General features: G+C 36.8%; 1 protein-coding gene across 1 annotated transcript; it reads right to left on the bottom strand.

Annotated features, from left to right (window-relative positions):
- Positions 1-850: 850 nt before the first annotated feature.
- Positions 851-17,497, bottom strand: LOC145771725 (uncharacterized). The gene is made up of 16 exons (XM_082583456.1): positions 17,282-17,497; positions 16,836-17,015; positions 16,384-16,545; positions 15,047-15,217; positions 12,510-12,617; positions 11,807-11,928; positions 8,882-9,024; positions 8,218-8,341; positions 7,584-7,688; positions 7,231-7,353; positions 7,006-7,087; positions 6,272-6,368; positions 5,835-5,871; positions 5,053-5,206; positions 3,849-3,997; positions 851-3,588 (listed from the first exon to the last, which is right to left on the bottom strand). Exons 1-16 carry the CDS (start codon positions 17,444-17,446, stop codon positions 2,808-2,810), a joined length of 2,703 nt encoding a protein of 900 aa, XP_082439582.1. The 5' UTR covers positions 17,447-17,497; the 3' UTR covers positions 851-2,807.
- Positions 17,498-18,410: the final 913 nt, after the last annotated feature.

Consider the following 18,410-nt stretch of genomic DNA (forward strand, 5'->3'; position numbering starts at 1 on the left):
TATAACTTCATACTTTGACAAAATCAGCTGAGCTATTGCTTGTACAACTGATGCTCAGAGGCTGTGTCTTGACAAGATATTTAATGCCACGCTTGTACGACTGCAAAGAACACAAAAACTGGCTTTCTTTATTCACCCTGTGGACGTAGGTAAAAAAAAATGTTTAGTCAGCCTTCCATAAAATCGAAATATTAACGCTGGCTAAGCTACTGTGTGAAAGGCCCACACAGTTGTTCAAATATATGAATTAGGCGCTTTCCAAGGCTAATTTCAACTTTGTTAGGCTTATAATATAGCCTACACCAGCACTGAGCACTCATCAACCAAGGTTCAAGCAGGGATCCCTAGGTTCAAGAAACGTTTTAATTCAGCATTTAACTTTTATTTGTATCATTATTACCAAGCATTAAATCTTTAATTCAATTTTTATTGAAGCAGGACAACTAGATCTATCTTTGGTTACCTTTCTGCAGCCGCAAAAACTTTCATGCCATTTGCTATCATAAAATCTGCTTGAGTGAGTGTGCGGCTTCTTGGCTCGTTGCGTATAGTGGTTTCTATGGCGTTACTTTTTGCACGTTATTACGTCGTGCTGGTGCAACTTGTGCAGCTACTGTCTTTGGTCTGTAATGTCACTGCAGTTTATTTCCTATTCTCATTATCGCTAAGCTTTTTTCACGCAAGCTTGCAGCTAATTTCTCTCACAGAAATACTGCGCGATGTGCATGACTTGGCTCGTGTACTGTACTGTACATGTAGGCTATGAGTATGTGGTGTGACTGCGTGTTATATTACCTCCAAGGAAAGCTAGTCGAATATGCAACAGAACATGATGTTCTAGTCTGGCCGCTCAATGGAAACAAGATCTCCTAGAGGTATGAACATTATATTACGCGATTTCTACAAATACAAACTTTATGTCACAGTAGCAAGAGTAAACAAAACAATCCGCCATCAGACAGAAAATTCTTCTTCTTGGTATGCTACAAAGCAAGAAAATAATGGAGCCTTCAAACTAAGACTAAAATTTAAACACAAATGGTTGGAAAACATAACCAAGAAAAAACACTAATTGTAGAAATATTCTATGCGGTATGCGGCAACACACAACAGTAAGAAAAAATACTACAAGCCAAGCCAGCAGAAAATGACACGATTGTTGCGAAGGTAGTTGATGAACAAAGAATTACCACACAACATTTGAAAATAACATTGATTATAAAATGTAACATACTCCAAATAGATGACAGTACGCAAGCAGTGACGAATCCTGTCATCCATAATTCCAAGATCAACACGGACAACATGTCCAAAGCCCCATTGTTCTTCAAGCACTAGGGTAAACATATTAACAAATTTAAGTTTACTGCTAAGGCAACTTCATGGAGCGTTCAATTTGATTTGCTACAAAAACTATCAATCATCAAGGGAAGCAGTTACCAAAAACATAACAAAAACCAGTGTAGCTCAAAAGTGAAGCAGCGTACATTTCATGTTGTAGACAGACTTTTGCTTCGAATCCAGCATCGGATCATGCTTCTTCGTTTAAGCTGCGCTGTAGTTATTTTTGTCATTTCAAGCCAACTTGGTTGTTTGACGTAGCATGTCGATTTGGACGAAGAAATTGCAGCAAGTCAAGAGTGCAAGCAAAATTTAAGGATTGCAATACTGAACAGCTTTGTAAACACAAGTTAATTCGAAATGATTAAAGATTGGAATTTTGTTGAAGCAATGCAAAACAATCAACATAAATGCATGGCAAACTATTTTGTTTGTTCAACAAAATAAGTACTTTAACGGTATAAATGACGCCAGACTGATGTAACTAAGAAAACCATTGATGTCAAAAAAAGTGAAGTAGCATATTACGAAGTGTTCTGGGGTGCTCAAAATAAAAATCTCAAAACTATAGATATTTGAATGCAAAAAGATTTTTGCTAAGAACGCAGTTTCATTGAATGGAGCCATCTTTCATCTCCGAAATTTAATTTGTTCAGAAATCCCCTAGGCTTAAATTCTACAGCAAGACAATACGTTGTACTGTGAGAGTATGATACAATTATTGTGGAGGTAGACCACATAGCACCGCAACCTCTTTACTGCAATTGTTTGAAATACTATGACGTCACAATGAACGCTAACATAAAAATGTTACGAATTGAAAAACAATATCGGAAGCACTATAACTTGAAAATAAAGTTGTTTAAAGCTAGCCATACTCACAACAAATTAAACAAAAAGTAGTCAAAAACGAAATAAAGAAATGGTTTCATAGCCAAAAATACGGCACTTGCGAATTTTGAATGTTTGAAGAAATTGTTGAAAATAAACATCTTTTCGTCAAAAATGTGCAACAAAATTATAAGCGCCATTACAAAGTTCTGACTGCTAGACCATGAGATGTGAAAGCGGAAGCATAGTCAACACGAAAGGCAACTACAAAAGATCGACACAAAGAAGCTTACAGTGACGTTCGTTCGTATTTGTCAACTTGGATCCATACAGAATTCCAAAAGTAAAAAATATATAATCTTGTCACGTTTGTTTGTACAAATTTTTTAGTCTAACACTTTGTTCCACTACAGCTACTCGAAACTGCAACAAGTAAACAAAAAAATAATAGAACATAATTGAAAACAATAGAAGACTTGTGCGCGTGGTATTGACAAAAAATGTGCAAATCGGATTTACAGTAATCGCAAGATATTTTGTGGCTAGTCAAGAAAATAAAGAGCTAAGAAGAGAATTTTCAAACACCGCTCAATAGCCCCGTCGTGCGGGGGAGTCTTGTCTTATATAACAGAACCTCAAACCCACTGTGGTTCATTGGAATTACTGGCCAAGTTGGATGAGACTTTAAAGCCACCGTTCCTAACTTCAGCTTCAAACGAAGGATTCGAATTCAGTCCACATGCTTTCATAATATGAGGAGGTAACCTGGATGTCTTACTTGCTTCACCAGCGCTGCTGCGGTGGCTAGAAAGACGATTGTTGAAGTCGCTTTTGGCGGGAGATAAAGGAATGTAATCCGGCGAAACATCAATTTTGTTCTCGAAGTGGTTCAAGTTAGCTTGGCGTGAGTTTGGCGATGTGAACGTGTGGTTGAGAACCGCGGGGTGACGGCGCTGAGCATCGTTTCTGTAGCGAGACTCAACGGGAACAAAGGAAAACTGAGAAGTGCGTGAAGCCATGTTGTTTGTGTGTCCGGAGGAGCGTAAGAAGAGAGAGTCCGGGGGATGATGATTTGGCAGAAGATCTTGAGGATCCAATTTGGTTTCGTTTTCGAAATCAAATTTACTTGAATTCAATAAGCGATTTATTTTGTCAAGAGGTAGTGAAGTACGCGGACGCGCTACATCAGTAGATGGTGAGAGAACACCATTGGAAGGATCAGTGCCGTTGACCAGACGCTTCTTCTGAGCAACTTCAGCGATCTGTTGAGCCGGATCATTTCTTGAGACTTCAGTTGATCTTATCTTTTCCGATTTCGGTTTCTCTTCCACGAAATCAAAGCTTTTGTTTGCAAGCAGCGGCTTGTTGAAGGAAACAGGAGTCGGGATGCGAGTGCGCCTGTCATGTTGCTCCCTCCTGGAATAAAATTCAAATACAGCAACTTTTACAACAGAAACCAGTCGCAGCAGTTGACTAGTTCTTATCATATTTCCTCAGGCTGAAGCCCACTGCAGTAAATGTGAATGTAGAAGCGCGAGCAATCCTAAACCATTCAAGCACCATGCAGTGAAAGCACATCAGTATTGATTTTTATCTTTTTTGTTTCAACATATAGAACTATCAGATTTACAACACTTAAACGACTTCAGCACTCCAAAACAATTACAAGCGCTCACTTATCTTTCCTTGGTCTCGGTAAAGAAAGGGAGCTGTACGAGCTTGGAGGGGGTTGGGTTGACTTTGGTTCAACAACATTGGCAGCTTGTTCCATGTGCAAAGCCACCTCGTTGTCTTCTGAACTCGTGCAAGACGCTAGCCGTTGTGACTGGAGAATAACACAATTTATTAAGACGTTACTACTAAACGTTGAACAGTGAATATCCTTTTTTTTTTAACTATGCAAGTGAATTGCATTTTCAAGAATAAGATAAGTTTCTTGCAAACAATTCAATCTGAAGCTGATACGAGAAATACTTTCCCAAACAAACTTGGTGGTATGGATGTCGATTGATGACATTAAATTTCCAAAGAAAAAAACAAATACCATGCGACAATTTCGCGTTGTAAAATGTGCGATGTAAAGCCTGCCCTAGACGACTCAAAGGCCTAAAATCCTATCCCCGATCGCATGAACCAAAAAAATATTGGCAAATATAAGAAAACTTTCATTTTGCATCACTTGATTATTGCCACATGTTGATTCTATGCAAAAATGCCGAGTCTTTGGATTAGACCAATTACATGATATTTACTTTACAAACAATTAAATAGGCTTAAAGTCAAGTCCTGATACAAGATTTCAGAACAGCTTTGTTCTTCAAACCATCTTAAACCATCTTCAAACCATCTAAAAACAAAAGATGAACGCTGCATAGCTTAAGGTGTTCATCGGTGGGACGGAGACCACTAGTTGTGACTTGAAGCATACGATCTAGCAAACTGCTATTTTTGCGTTGTTTTAATGTGGCTGGACGACCGGGAAACTATAATTAGAAACATTGCGTGAAGACAAATAGTCTGCAAAGCTAACAAATAACAACCCGCGAGGAACACGGGACATAACACAGACAAGTGGTGGGTGAAAACCTTGAATATTCTTCCATGGAATATGTGTTTCCAATCTGAATATCGATTTCCTGGTGGGGTACATTGGACAGCGGCAGCGCATGAGATCACTTTGATAAACTAAAAACTTTCATTTAACGTACAGTGATTCGAAAACATCTTGCTAGAGATACCACGCGTACATACAATTACTAAAAAAAAAACTGTTGTAAATTTGCCTCCCACCCTCTAATTCAACGGTAAACAGACCTTAAATCAATGTAAAAGCGACAGGTTTTGCTAGCTGAATTATCAACCTTTAAACGTAGTACACACATCTAGCAAACTGTCAATACTGGACTGGCGAGGAATCGACTTTGGTCGTTCGTGTTGAAGAGAGTACTGGTTGTTGATGCATTCCTTCTCGAACGCTTGAAGCAGTTCACGTTCTCTCGCTTCGACTTCCCTGGTCGCCGATTTGCTTCGTACCCTGGAAAGAGGTAAGTGAAAAAAATAAGCGTCGTTGAAAATAGGTTCTTGTCACTTGCAATCTGAGTAGTTCTGCTAGCGTGGTCTCGTCTTGTGCTTCAGAAACAAGATCTCTTGTGATCTCAACTAATGCCACGTTCATTCGTTCAATGTCTCGCCGCATCTACGCATTTGATTACGCACTAGGCATCTACGTATTTACGCACTACGCATCTACGTGTTTACGCACTACGCATCATGGTAGTTGAGGTTTGTCTCATGGTTCTTCAGTTTGTACGATATTGACTATTTATTGCGGTCAAACACTTGACCTATGGATTGGATACCATTCCAAATCGATATAATTAATCAAAAAAACTTTACAACTTGGTTTGGTTGTTTTCTTCACATCACATTAATATCTTCCTCAATAATACCATCCAAATAATTAATTTTAATGCAGAATTGATTGATTGTGGAAATCCTTATTATCGGACTGAGAAAGCTTCTATGAAAGCTTGAACCCAGCAGTTTCGCATACTTGTAGAAGCTTTGAACCACTGACCCAGGCCGTGTCACCGAAATTGACAGAGTGAAGTTTCCGCTTGTCAATGTGTTTGAAATTTGTTGTTGAAAATGAACTTAATTACCGTGAGCTTCTTGATGCGCTGGTTCCGATTGATTGACCTGGAAAGATGATCAGTAACGTTATTATGTCACCAAAACCGTTCATCGCAGTACTGCAGTGTACAGCTATTGCCACAAAGCGTCATAGTCTGAATCTTGATATCAATTTGTATGGAACATGTCCTTGGATGCATATCAGTAGGCATACATCTGTTTTGCATAGCTGCGTGCAATTGCACATACGTTTACAAAGCATATTATAAATCTCTATACAGTATGTGTACGTAAATCTGTATTTTTACATTTCCTTTAATTTCATTTTGATTCAGACAAAGATTTAGTCTCCCTTTTGGAGCAGAAAAGTTGTATCAAGAACTTGTAAAGTGCAAAAAAAATCGCTAAATTTCCAACAGAAGAAATCTGCTGGAACAACCAAATGCAGGACGTTTCAGATTCACACCTTGGCTTGCTTGCAAGCTTCTCTTCTGTCTTTGTGCTCTCGATCCATAAACTGAGTCGTCGCCGCGGGAGGTCGTGGTAAGTGCAGCCGATGATTTCTACAAGTAAAATAAAGATCAATACCACTACACTTGACTATTGGAAAGGTTATATCTCAAGCCACTAAAAGTTGCCTCAATTATATCGTTTTAATATCGCAAGACGTTCTTTTTCTTGATCATGTGAACTTCTAGGGGCGAGAGTCTATCCTTTTACTATGCTAGAGTGATGATCCTTCTTTGAATACACTGTAGGGCTGCTATTCTTTAGTCTCATCATCTGAAACATGCAGACAGTTTATGATCTGGTCGTAAACGATTGTCTGCGCCTGCAGTCTATTCCTCAGCACAAAATTCACTGGAAGAGAAATATGCCACTGCCACAGGCGCACTGTTGAGCAGAAAATCCCAGGGCTTGTGCGAACACAGTTGATGCCCACACTTCGCTCAGTAGAGACAGGTCGAAAGGATTGTTATTGGTGACAGAAATAAAAGAACCAGACTTAGTGATACTTGGTATATCACTAGACGTTAAAATGGAGTAAAAAAATAAACTTTTGCTGAGTGAGTTTGTGTAACTCATGACTTCGAGAGGTTGATTTCAAGCCATCGTAGAATCAGCGAGTAAAATAGTAGAGATCCACGTGATATGTGTGAAAGTTGCATGAGAAATTAACAGTTTTGATACAAAACTTACACTCCGAAGAAACGAATTATCCGAAGATCGTGTTCGGGATCTTTCGGGAGTCTTCGTGTTCGCCAACCTTCGAAACTCTTTACTGAAAGCAAAAAAAGAATTCACATGCTTTGTAATAATCGCAAGAACATGCAAAAGTTTGAAATACAAAAACTTGACGTCACAAAAACTTTATCATGGTTTGACATTGGTTGTATTTTGTCATACCCGATCTTTCATACCGACCTAGGCGTGGACGTTCGTTGAATTTGGTGTGAGCCTTTCTTATTGCGCTGGACGACCAACTGGTCGTCTGGCTGCATGGACAGCTGACGATTGACAGGTGGAGCACTCTTTGGCCGACTCAATCTGGGAAGAAATAATTAGTTGATAGTAGTGCTCTAGCAAAAAGTAGACTTAGAACATTTGAGTCAAATAAGCATTTTGCAGAACACGAATGCGCAAACTTATTCCATGTTAGAGAATCTTGTGCAAGTTTAATTTAACTTATATTCCAATAATTTTGACAGTGAACAAATACGCTGCATTAACATAAACTGACAATTTACGAATCCACAAACAACATAAACACTAGCCACCTTTTGAAGACATCGGACTGCAAACTCAATCTTTCTTTTTTGTTTGGTGAATTTCTAGTAACGCTGTTTTTTTCAGTAGTATATGAAAGTCTTGAGTTTACGGATCTAAAAATGCAAATTCAACATACAGTAAACAGCTCTAGCAAATTTAGTCTCGTTTTGATAGAAGTGATAGAAGATTTGACATAAGAAGCCATTCGATAAGTATTCAAATGCCATCGTATTTCACTCCCATATTCAAAACGTTTACTGCCAAAATCGAAATAAATTGTTGTTTATAGTTTGGTTTACCAAGTACGAGTCTTCTCATGCTTACAGTACTGTAGAAAAATATGTGCTGGCATTTGGAGCTGCATTGAAAGTTCAGGGACCAGCTGTCAACGTGCTAATACCTGAATAACATATCGCAGAATCTTTGTGGTTGTTTGCCCCATTGACCTGTTCTAATTGTTAATGGTCGATGCGATCCCAATGCAGTGCGGTGCAGTGTGGCTTAAAAAACAGTGCTGGCAGCGCACCAAAATTGTTGTCAGCGACTTATCTAGTTAACTATAACTAGTAACCACTGCTTCGTTTCAACGCTCTCGATTATTTAAAATGTTATTTAATATTCACAAATGTACTTATCGCTTACCTTTTGTCTGAGCCTGATGTATCTGATGTACTAGAATTTCGCAATTGCTGGGATGAACGCTTTTGTTCTGATGGTCGGTGGTTGTTCTTCCCATTTGGAGTCAACTGCGTTAGGTTGGTGCTACCTGATTGACAGCAACTCAAATTGAATTATAAAAATTGTTAAATAAACCTTTTCCATTGCATTGTAATTGTAAAGTAACTGGAAGCAAACTGCAACGAGTCGCGTTGAAAACCGAGGAGAACTAAAAGTAGAAATAGTGCAAGGGACACGCTATGCTGGAGCTGCAGTGTGTGATTTGACCAAACTACAGCTGTATCGTATCACTGATCAAACAAGGCTTCGTAGTGTCGAACGTCAAGCATGTTAATAAATTGATTTGTCAAAAATTGGTTCTTATAAAAAGCAAACGGCCCAGAACTTCATGTTAAGATTATAAAATAAGTTGTTAAAGTAAAACTCCCAACACAAAGCAAGATAACAGAATATGCATGAAGGTACCAAACTTCGTAATAAAGCAAGTCAGTCGATATTTTCTAATTTCACACATTGGGAATCAACTGCTGCATTGGAAATTAACGATTTGACTTCAGATTGCGTTTAAACCAAAAAAAAAATACAAAATGTTTAAGGCACGTTACGTCTTCTCGTAATTACATCATACTTTTCGTCATCCTTTCCGATGTTGATAACTTTTTGCTGCTGGAAATTGATGATTTCAGAACACCTCCTGCCGAAGTGAGAGACCGCTGATGCTGCTGGGGCTGTTGATTCGATGTTCGAGTTGCACTTTGACTGCGGCTATGCCTACAAAGTGATGTTTTTAAACTATCAGGAAAGGCACAAGGTTTTGATTGCTCGATAATAATTGAACTTAGACGCAGGAGAGCACCTAGCAGTCATTTATTATTCTATTTGTCACTGTATCGATAATATCAAAAATAGTTGAAACAGTTAATTGAAATTGCAATGCTAAATAAAATTAATGCTGTAACTACAGTTGTGACACGCCTGACTGGATGATAACAATGTAAGCCGACAATCAAAAGCCCAATAGCGGCAGGCCGCTGTACATAAAAATGATTTACTTTGTGGAAAAAATCAAAAGAAAAGTTTCATGGATTGGTTAAAAAGTGCACTTACCTTGGACTGAGAAAGTTTCTTAAGAAACTTAAACTTGGCAATTTTGCAAGCGTATAAAAGCCTTAAATCATTGATAAGAGCCTGTCAGCAAAGTTTCACGTTTATGCTTACAGTGTTGCTGCCTCTAAGTTACTCTAGTTGAAAGTCGTGAGTGCACAGTGAACTGTACTTGAAGTGAGCTAACTGTTGGCTACATCCCAGACAGAACACCAACCGTTTTTTTTTTAATCAATGAGGTAAACCATTTGTAAGAGGTGAACCATCGCCGCTTAATCTTGCCATTTCTTCTTTTACAAAATCGGCCATTTAGCTATGCTGTTGTTTTCATAGGCACCCTTAACCCTTTGAGGACCATTAATTTTCCCGAAAAATTTTTTAAGTAGAATTTGTTTGTTTACACTTCATATGTCCTATAAAAAACATTTATCAAAAAAAAATAAAAAAAATATTTCATATGCCGGAGATATCGCATGGGACATATATGTTCTAATTGTGTTCTAATTGTTCTAAAATTACCGTTGAGGACCGATGGGACATATATGTCCCATCGGTCCTCAACGGTAATTTTTTATCCGCAATACTTAAACATTGGTTTTTTAATTTTTGCTCTTACAGCGACTAAAAAACATGGCTAAAAACACAATAGACAGAAGTTTTACAAAACAAATTCTTCTGTTTCATTTGCAGGCTTTGTATTATATGGTATTGCAGTGGATGTCTACCACTACCAACCTGAAGTAGCCTACCACCTACAGTATTTACTGCAAAAGAAGTAACTTGTAGGATGCATACCGTACTACTATGTATGCAATTTTTTGTAATTTCACAAAACAACAAAACAGAACATTGTAATACACAATGAAGAACATTTAGGGTCTAACAGTGTATCATTGAAAGTTATTGTAACATGCATTTACACTTGACGGTACATTCTGAAACAGTCCCTGCCATTCACATTGCAAAGGAAAATATTGCACTCTTCACATTTATTGTTTGTCCTGTTTTCCAACTTTTTAGTTGTGCACAGTTGGCCTAGACTAGACAGTAGACAATTGACAATCTAGGCCTATAGGTGTACCAGTAGGCCTAGACTTCTTCCATGTCAACAAAGTGGGATCTTGAACATTCTCTTGTCAGTGACTGGCTTTCATTGACATCATTGAAGAATGATCTACCACATGTGGTTCAGCTTGAGATGTGTGACCAGCTGAACTTGTTCTAGAGGTTCAATAACAACCTCAATTGGACAATCACCATTGTTGACAAAATTTTTAAAATCATCTTCCAAGAAGGCAATATCTTCTTCATCAAGCACCAAAACATCTTCATCATTGCTATCATCACAATACTGAAATTGACTAATCAATTCTTCATCCAAATGAAACATTTTTGTACGAGCAATAGATAGCATTTTAGCAGTTAGCTGTTGTGTATGCAATTATGTATGATAAATTTCTGAAATAAATCGCAAAATATAGATACGGTACTGAATGAAGCTGAAATATACTTGAAATAGGCTAAATCATATGAAAGATAAGCACATTATTGGCCAACAGCATAAGAACAGCTTTGTAAACTGCATAATAACAGACTTCCCTGGAATATACAGATAGCCTATTCTTGACAAAACATAGTGTGTGCAAGGGCAGAACTTTTAGCATGTAACTGTACAAACTTTAGTGGGCTATTTGGGCAAATGCACTGATTAAAGGTGTGCAGAGAATTGAACTTGTGGATGTATGAGATACTTTTTTGCATTGATAATGCTTGCTAGTTATTTGCAGTTTAGCAGCTTAAAATAGTGAATAGGCCTAATTTAGCTGTTAATGTTTTTTAATCAAAAAATTATCATCTTCAACAGTCTGCAGAACTTTCAGTTAGCCTAACAATTGTGTTTCTATCCTGGAATATAGCGAATACACAGTCTCTAAAGAAACATAAAAAATTACCCTTGAGGACCGATGGGACACATATGTCCCATGCAAACAAAATCTCCTTTCATGCCATAATACTCGCTCCTATCCTAATTCTAACTGGCATACAACAACAAAGAAATCTTACAGACCACATTGCAACCAAAATTTTTTTTTTAAATGACATGAAAATTTCTCAATTACGTCACTAAAACAATGCACTTGTAACCTCAACTTTTCACTGTTTTCAAACTAAAATAACACCAAGAAAAATGATTCAGAGTTTCCAATTTTTATATTTAGTTTGAAGGATAAACATCTAATACTATGTTAAGGTATCAGCAGTGGCAATTTTTTTAAAGTTAACTGCAGGGTGATCGGTTAAGTGCATGGGACACATATGTCCCAGCGGTCCTCAAAGGGTTAATAAACTATATGTGTTAGCATTTAATGAATTTCTTTCAATCCAGTCATCTCATTCTACAATATCTCGTATAAAATGACACTTTCACACAGCTTGATATGATACGTGCCTGGGTGTGAATGCTCGGTCGGTTTTATGTTTCTGGCACCGACATGGGTCATGCTTATTGAGATAATGCTCCAGGGTGTCCCAGCCTCCACCAACTCGCACCATGACGTGTTGTCGTAATATCTAACAAGAAAGATTGAAAAATATAACAAACAGTCACAGTTAAAAATTGCGTCTTGCTGTTTTTCATAATCATTTACGTTCCAACAATGATTGTATACAAAAACGCATATTCACAAAGCAGGACAGCCTCCTTTTGCTTACTACTCCACGCTCATTAGGGTGGTCCTTGTATGTAGCTAAAAATTTAAGTTGGTTTAAATTGTACGGGCGCCCCTTACATTGGTTCCACTTGACATAAACATATTTTGTAAAATATCTTTTGTTTTAATAAATAATTAAGGTATGCTCAATCCAAACGAAGTTGTTCAAAACAAAAAACATTTTACAGAAAGTGTTTTTACATCAAGTGGAACTATTTTTTAAGGCACCTGCTAACAAATTCAAAATTTGGCAAATAAGAACCACCCTAACGCTTATGCATGGCCTTTGAGGTTTAGGTTCAAATGGAAGTTGACTGATTATGTAGCCTATTGCTTCTACAATGACATCGAAAAAAATAAAACCATCCACAACTAATACTATATTTTCGAAGAATAAAAATTTGTAGCCTAAGCACAAAGTTGTGGCACAACTTTCCTTACCCGCATAAAAATAAGACTCTCCGAATCGCCGACTTTGTATTTTCCATCGGATACTTTCACCATTGGGAACTGGCTCGGACAAGTACACATGCCCAAGATGTATTGAACCTAAAGCAATAAATTATGTTTTCGATAATCATAGCTTGGCCAAGGATATATTTATTGCTGCCACAAAACTGGTAACAAAATACTATTTACACATTTGCAAAACCTGCTAGAGACGTCAGTGCGACGTTATTTAATGGATTCGCATTAGTTTGAACAAGAAATTACGTGAATTACTTCTCACAATCAGGTCGTAGACTGATCAATAAAATAATCATGCTTGTCGAACACGTTTTGGAATAAAATGTGCAAACTAATTTATTCGAAGAAGAATTTGTGACACAAGTCACATTACGGTGGCGTTCAAAGCCGCGGTTATCGACATGAAAGCTAATGCATCAAAACTAAACGACGATTTGGAAAGGCAATATGTTAAAAAACATATGCATTGAAATAGTATGTGTTCACTGCATGTCATCACTTCCAACATTTCTTACGCTTTGGCGTGTGACACGTTTGCCGACAGGGTTGGAAAAATCATGATTTTTTAAAAAAAAATCGGATTTTTTTGATTTAAATCGGATTTTTTTGATTTTTTTTTATATAAAAAAGCGTCGAGTCTACTTGGGGGAAGAGATCATTTTAGTAAGATAGCAGAATTATTTTTAACCCCTTGATTGATTGAAAGGCTTTGCTTTGCAAGTGTTTAATCATTTTTATTATCATATTGTAGGCTAGCCTGTCTATTGCACATATTTCTAAGTAGGTGTGATATGTTGCTTTATACTAAATCATAATGTGCACATCGAGATTGAGGTACGTCTCAGACTGTCATCTCATTACACTAAGATCTTTCCTTACGTTTGAGCACACATCACATTGCTTTTTTGCTCAACTGATGCATAGCCTACAACCAGACTTTTTGCAAAGAAAGTTTAACTGTGTAATATATGTTACCGACGTATCATACCAAAACAATAAAAGTTCAGATGACACAAAATTGCAGTTTATTTTGCATTGAGAAGTTTGTACATAAATACAAGCTCGCCAGCTTTTGCAGTGCCCAATCAATTTCGAACTTCTGATTGAACCAGACCAAAAGTGGAAAAAACTTGCTCAAAAACTATGTTTAGTGAACAACACTGTTTGTGAACTGCCAAGTAAACTAAGTTGCCTTTCAAAACATGCATAGCCTATAGCCTTAAGTATTTAAATATAACTTTTGTATTACAGAGAAGCAGTGAAACATTTGTTGATGTAATTATTTTTATTTTAGCAAATAAAAAATCATTTGATTTTTTTAATTGATTTTTTTGATTTTTATTGTTTGATTTAAATCATGATTTAAATCAATGATTTAAATCATTTGATTTAAATCAACCAACCCTGTTTGCCGAACTTGTAGAGGTAATACAAAAATGAATGCAACCTTTGGAATTGAAAAAGTTTAAAGTGCCACCAAAACGGGATATTCACTACCTCCATTTTGCTTCAAAGTAATATTGCCCACCCAAAATCAGTGCGTTTTCATTTTTTGCATCTTCATTTTTTTATTCACTTTAAAAAAGAGTGATGTTGCAAATTTGATGAGGCAAACTTACAACCAAGGTTAGTGTAACCAGCCATGGTGTAACAAACCAAGAACAAAGCAAATCTACGACCAAGAATACGAATTTATAAAATAAGCACGATCTGGGCACGGAAGTTCGAATGCTATGTTATTGCGCATATTTTCTTTTGGATTGTTGAGTCACACGTTTAGAAGCTATCCAGCCAGCAAACACCGCCGTTTTTACAGCATTTCAACGTCGCTAGATATCGAAACGATGTAAAAAAGAAAACTTTTTCGGCTGGGTATGTCTTTTATTTATTTAAGCCCAACCTAAATATTTCTCAATGCCAAGATATTAAGTGTAACAAAGACGTGTTATTACTGCACCAACTCCACAGTCTACGAGCAACAATAAACTTTTACTATTGTTTGCACAAGAACCTTATCACGCACGGTGAATCAAGAGAAGAAATCCTTTGTGGTTAGATATCCATTATCCAGCAAAATAAAGGTTGTTGTATTCAGTTTAAAATAAATACGAAATAACTTGGCAATAAACCAATATGGCGTTCAATAAGTACATTATTGCCATTCCACGACCTCGAACGTTAGTGTGCTGTATATATCGTAGTAAAAAACAACTTCAATTTTGAATTAAGCAGGGATTAAGTTGCTACAAAAATACTATAGCCTACCTAGATAAGTGGTTTGCTTGAGTGCGAGTAAAAATAAACGACCGGTACGTCCGGTAGTCTAGCATTTAAATAATAAAAGTAAAATTTCTTCAAATCTGTATACTTTTTTTTATCATTCTTTGTTACACTTAAGCTACTACACATCATCAAAAAAGCAGTACTTGACACGTTTGTAACTGGAGATTAAAACAGAAAGTAAAGCTTCTTAAGCAGTGGAATCACATAATAAACTTTATGCACGATACCATTTCATCCAAAGATTTGAAGTCACAGCCAGTCTTATGTTTCACAATTTTCGGAGGCGCTTCATTGCGTTCTTTGGCCACTTTCTCAATCTCAATTTCCTCGTCAATTTCTTCTTCCATTTGCACAAGAACAGGAGCAGGCACTCCGAATTTGCTCCCTCGTCTGGCAACCTGTTACCAAACCAAAAAAAGAATATTAAGAAATGTTTGATCTAGAAAAGCAGTAGAGACAGCCCTATTAACAAATTGTATAGTTGAGCAGCTGTTCACCACGAAACAGTAAACAGATTCACACTTGCGTTACTACCACAAACAAACGAAAGCATGGCTGAAATTCACAGGCAATTAACAAGTCGAAATTAATACGGAAAATCTTCTAATATATATTATAACTATATAAAGCTGCTTCCATGCCTTAAACCAGGGCTTACTAAACTGGGGGTCGCGACCCCCCAAGGGGTCGCAGAAAGTATACCAATCTGCACAAGGTACTGCATATTAACACTTCTGTGCGAGATGCTGTGACAGTTATTAACTTTATTTAGAGTAGCGCACTCAATAGTCAATAGGCTGCCGTATTTAAAAAAATTTATGAGGTGAAATGGAATCGGAGTTAAAAACTCTTTTCCTGCATCGTGAAGTGAGGTGGCTGTCAAAGCTTTAAAACGGCTAGCCAATTAACGTTGAAAACCGAAATCGTGATTTTTTTCAACAGAATAAAATTCAGTCTTGGTCCACCATTTTCGCAATGACATCTAGCTTTTAGAATTAGCCTATGCCAAATTTGCTTGAAAAACTGAAAGAATTTAATTTGTCCCTCCAAGGAAAAAGCATCAACATTTTGCATTGAAATTCAAAATTGATGCGTTCATGAAAAAATTGAACATCTGGAAACAAAAATTTAAAAATCATTTATCTGAAATGTTCTTACTTCGCCTACCGTTCTAACCTAAACAACATTGAAACCGCCTTGAGACCTGCATTAACCAACACTGAGCCACGCCTGGATTTGCTTTATGGCAGAAAGCAGTCACACCCAATATACTGAATAAGTGTGTTTGCTTTTTTGTTTTGTTTCCAGTAGGCAGCCCACAGGCTTCGTTGTTGTGGACAGAAATAAATAAAAACAAACTAAACTGAGAACGGTAAACTGTTTTTGGTTTTCGTTAGATGTAAGCTTTTCAGTAAATATCATAAATGCATATTTCGCACTGTTCGTCATTTTAATCGTAAGGGGCCGCGAAACATTTTAGGAGATTAAAAGGGGTCGAGAGCAAAAAAGTTTGGGAAGCCCTGCATTAAACAATGCTGCGAAACAAAAAACGCTCATTTTTTACCTCCAGCAAACACAAAATCACATTTTTTTCATTGTGACGCAGCACCAGATCGTTTGTTTCAAACATGACAGCATCAGTTATCTGCAACTCCTTTCGACACCAGCCAATGAAGCTTGCGATGTTATCACGGGCAAAGAAACTGCCTGACCGAACGAACCTTCCCTGTTTTAAAGTAACATTTTATCTGTATGATGTTACCTTAGAAGCTCATCCATCACAGTGAAAGAAAGCCATTCCGAAGATACATTAAGATTTCTAGCAAGCATCGGATCTCTCATTCAACAACGGTGCTTTTAAAGGTTTTGTTCAAAGTCATAGGCTTTGCCACCAGTATGACTCAAGATTAATAAGATTGACGAACATTCCTTTAAGTAGGCTATTTCAATGTTTTTATAAATATCAAAACAAGTCCAGATAACAAAAGCGCCATACTTATAAACAACATAACATACCTGGTGGAAAACCAATGGTTTTGTTGGAAATATTTTACTTGCTGCCAATTTTCTGTGACTGTTGTTTCTCTGCATGTACTCAGCACAAGCGATGATGCTGTTGGCGTGCTGGCACAGCAATGTGCCAGTTTCTAATTGTTGAAAGAAGTTTACTGCATCGATCTCTGCTGCGTAGAGACCCTAATGTAAAAACAATTTTTTGTATGGTCAAACATCTACTACCTGTACAGAAAATTTAAAAAAATATATGTTACTCCAGCTACAGCATCTTAGTTTAACAGAGCAGCTAGAGTTGCTAAGCTGTAGTCAGATAAACAGATACATGACATCAAATTTTTCTGCAACATTTTATGGCAAAGACATCTTTTCACAACAGCACAATTGTGAAAACTGAAATTTTAATAATGTTGTGAGAAATACAATTAACCCTAGTTGCATTTACTTACCTTCAGCCAGTCAGCCAAATCTTCTCGCATAGCATAAAGATATTCTTGGTTGGTGCTATAAGGTCTAACACTCTGACTGGCAGCATAGCTTATAATTCGTTTGCCAGGCGCATTTGTGTCACCCAAAGATGATAGTAAAGGATTGTCATAATGAGCAATTGGCATGTTCTTTACTAAATGAAATTACAATCAAAACCAGTTAAATAATAGAAATGAAACAACTACATAACTAATGATACATAAATACCCCAACCTAAAACATGGTAAAAATATTGCAACATAATATTTTTAATCAAACATCACACAAATTTAGCAATTACTGTAAGTGCTGTTTCAATGGAAATAAGTTAATGAAAGAATGAGGTGCATCTAGTTAATCACCAGAGATCTATAGCATAATTACTAGTAAAAAAAAAAAATCACAAGAAAAAAACAAGTATTATATATGGTACGGTAACACAAAATAAAGATCAAATTTATGGCAATAAGTCAAAGATGAACTTTTTCATACAAAAACACAAGAAAGGCAATCAGTTTCTTCTTGAGTGCAAATGCCTAGCGGGCGATAACTAGAGGTGTAAAGTCAAGATACTTGGTGTTTTTAGACAGTGAAAATTAAAATATAAAAAATACAATTTTTAAAAAAGATCTACCAGTATTGAAATATTTATCAATTAAAATACAGACACCAAGAGACAACATGTCAAAGTATGATATTAAATTGACAAAAAATGCCATTGATCTCATTGGACAAACATGTTCATCTATGACCATGTCTATTCTACAAAATAAAATAAATTAGATGTGTTCTCATTGCTAAATGGCTGAGTGGTGAGAACATTTGTGCAACACTCCCAAAGATGTTGATTCGACACTGCTCTTGAGCACGTGGCTGTACTTTGGCAAGACAGTCAATGGTATGCTAAAATAAAAAAGCTGGCTGTACCACGAGTCCCTTCGCTGCTTGTAGTTCAAACTTTCTGTTTTAAAACTGAATGCAGGTGTATAAAACTGAAAAATGTACCAAGCAATGACCTATATGGTTAATTGGTCAAACACAAAAAAGATGTTAGTGCATTTTTCTCATACTGTCCTGGAATCAGACCATTGTAACTGCATCCAAACAATT

Source organism: Aplidium turbinatum, chromosome 1 (assembly GCF_918807975.1).
Source record: "Aplidium turbinatum chromosome 1, kaAplTurb1.1, whole genome shotgun sequence".
Classification (NCBI taxonomy): domain Eukaryota; kingdom Metazoa; phylum Chordata; class Ascidiacea; order Aplousobranchia; family Polyclinidae; genus Aplidium; species Aplidium turbinatum.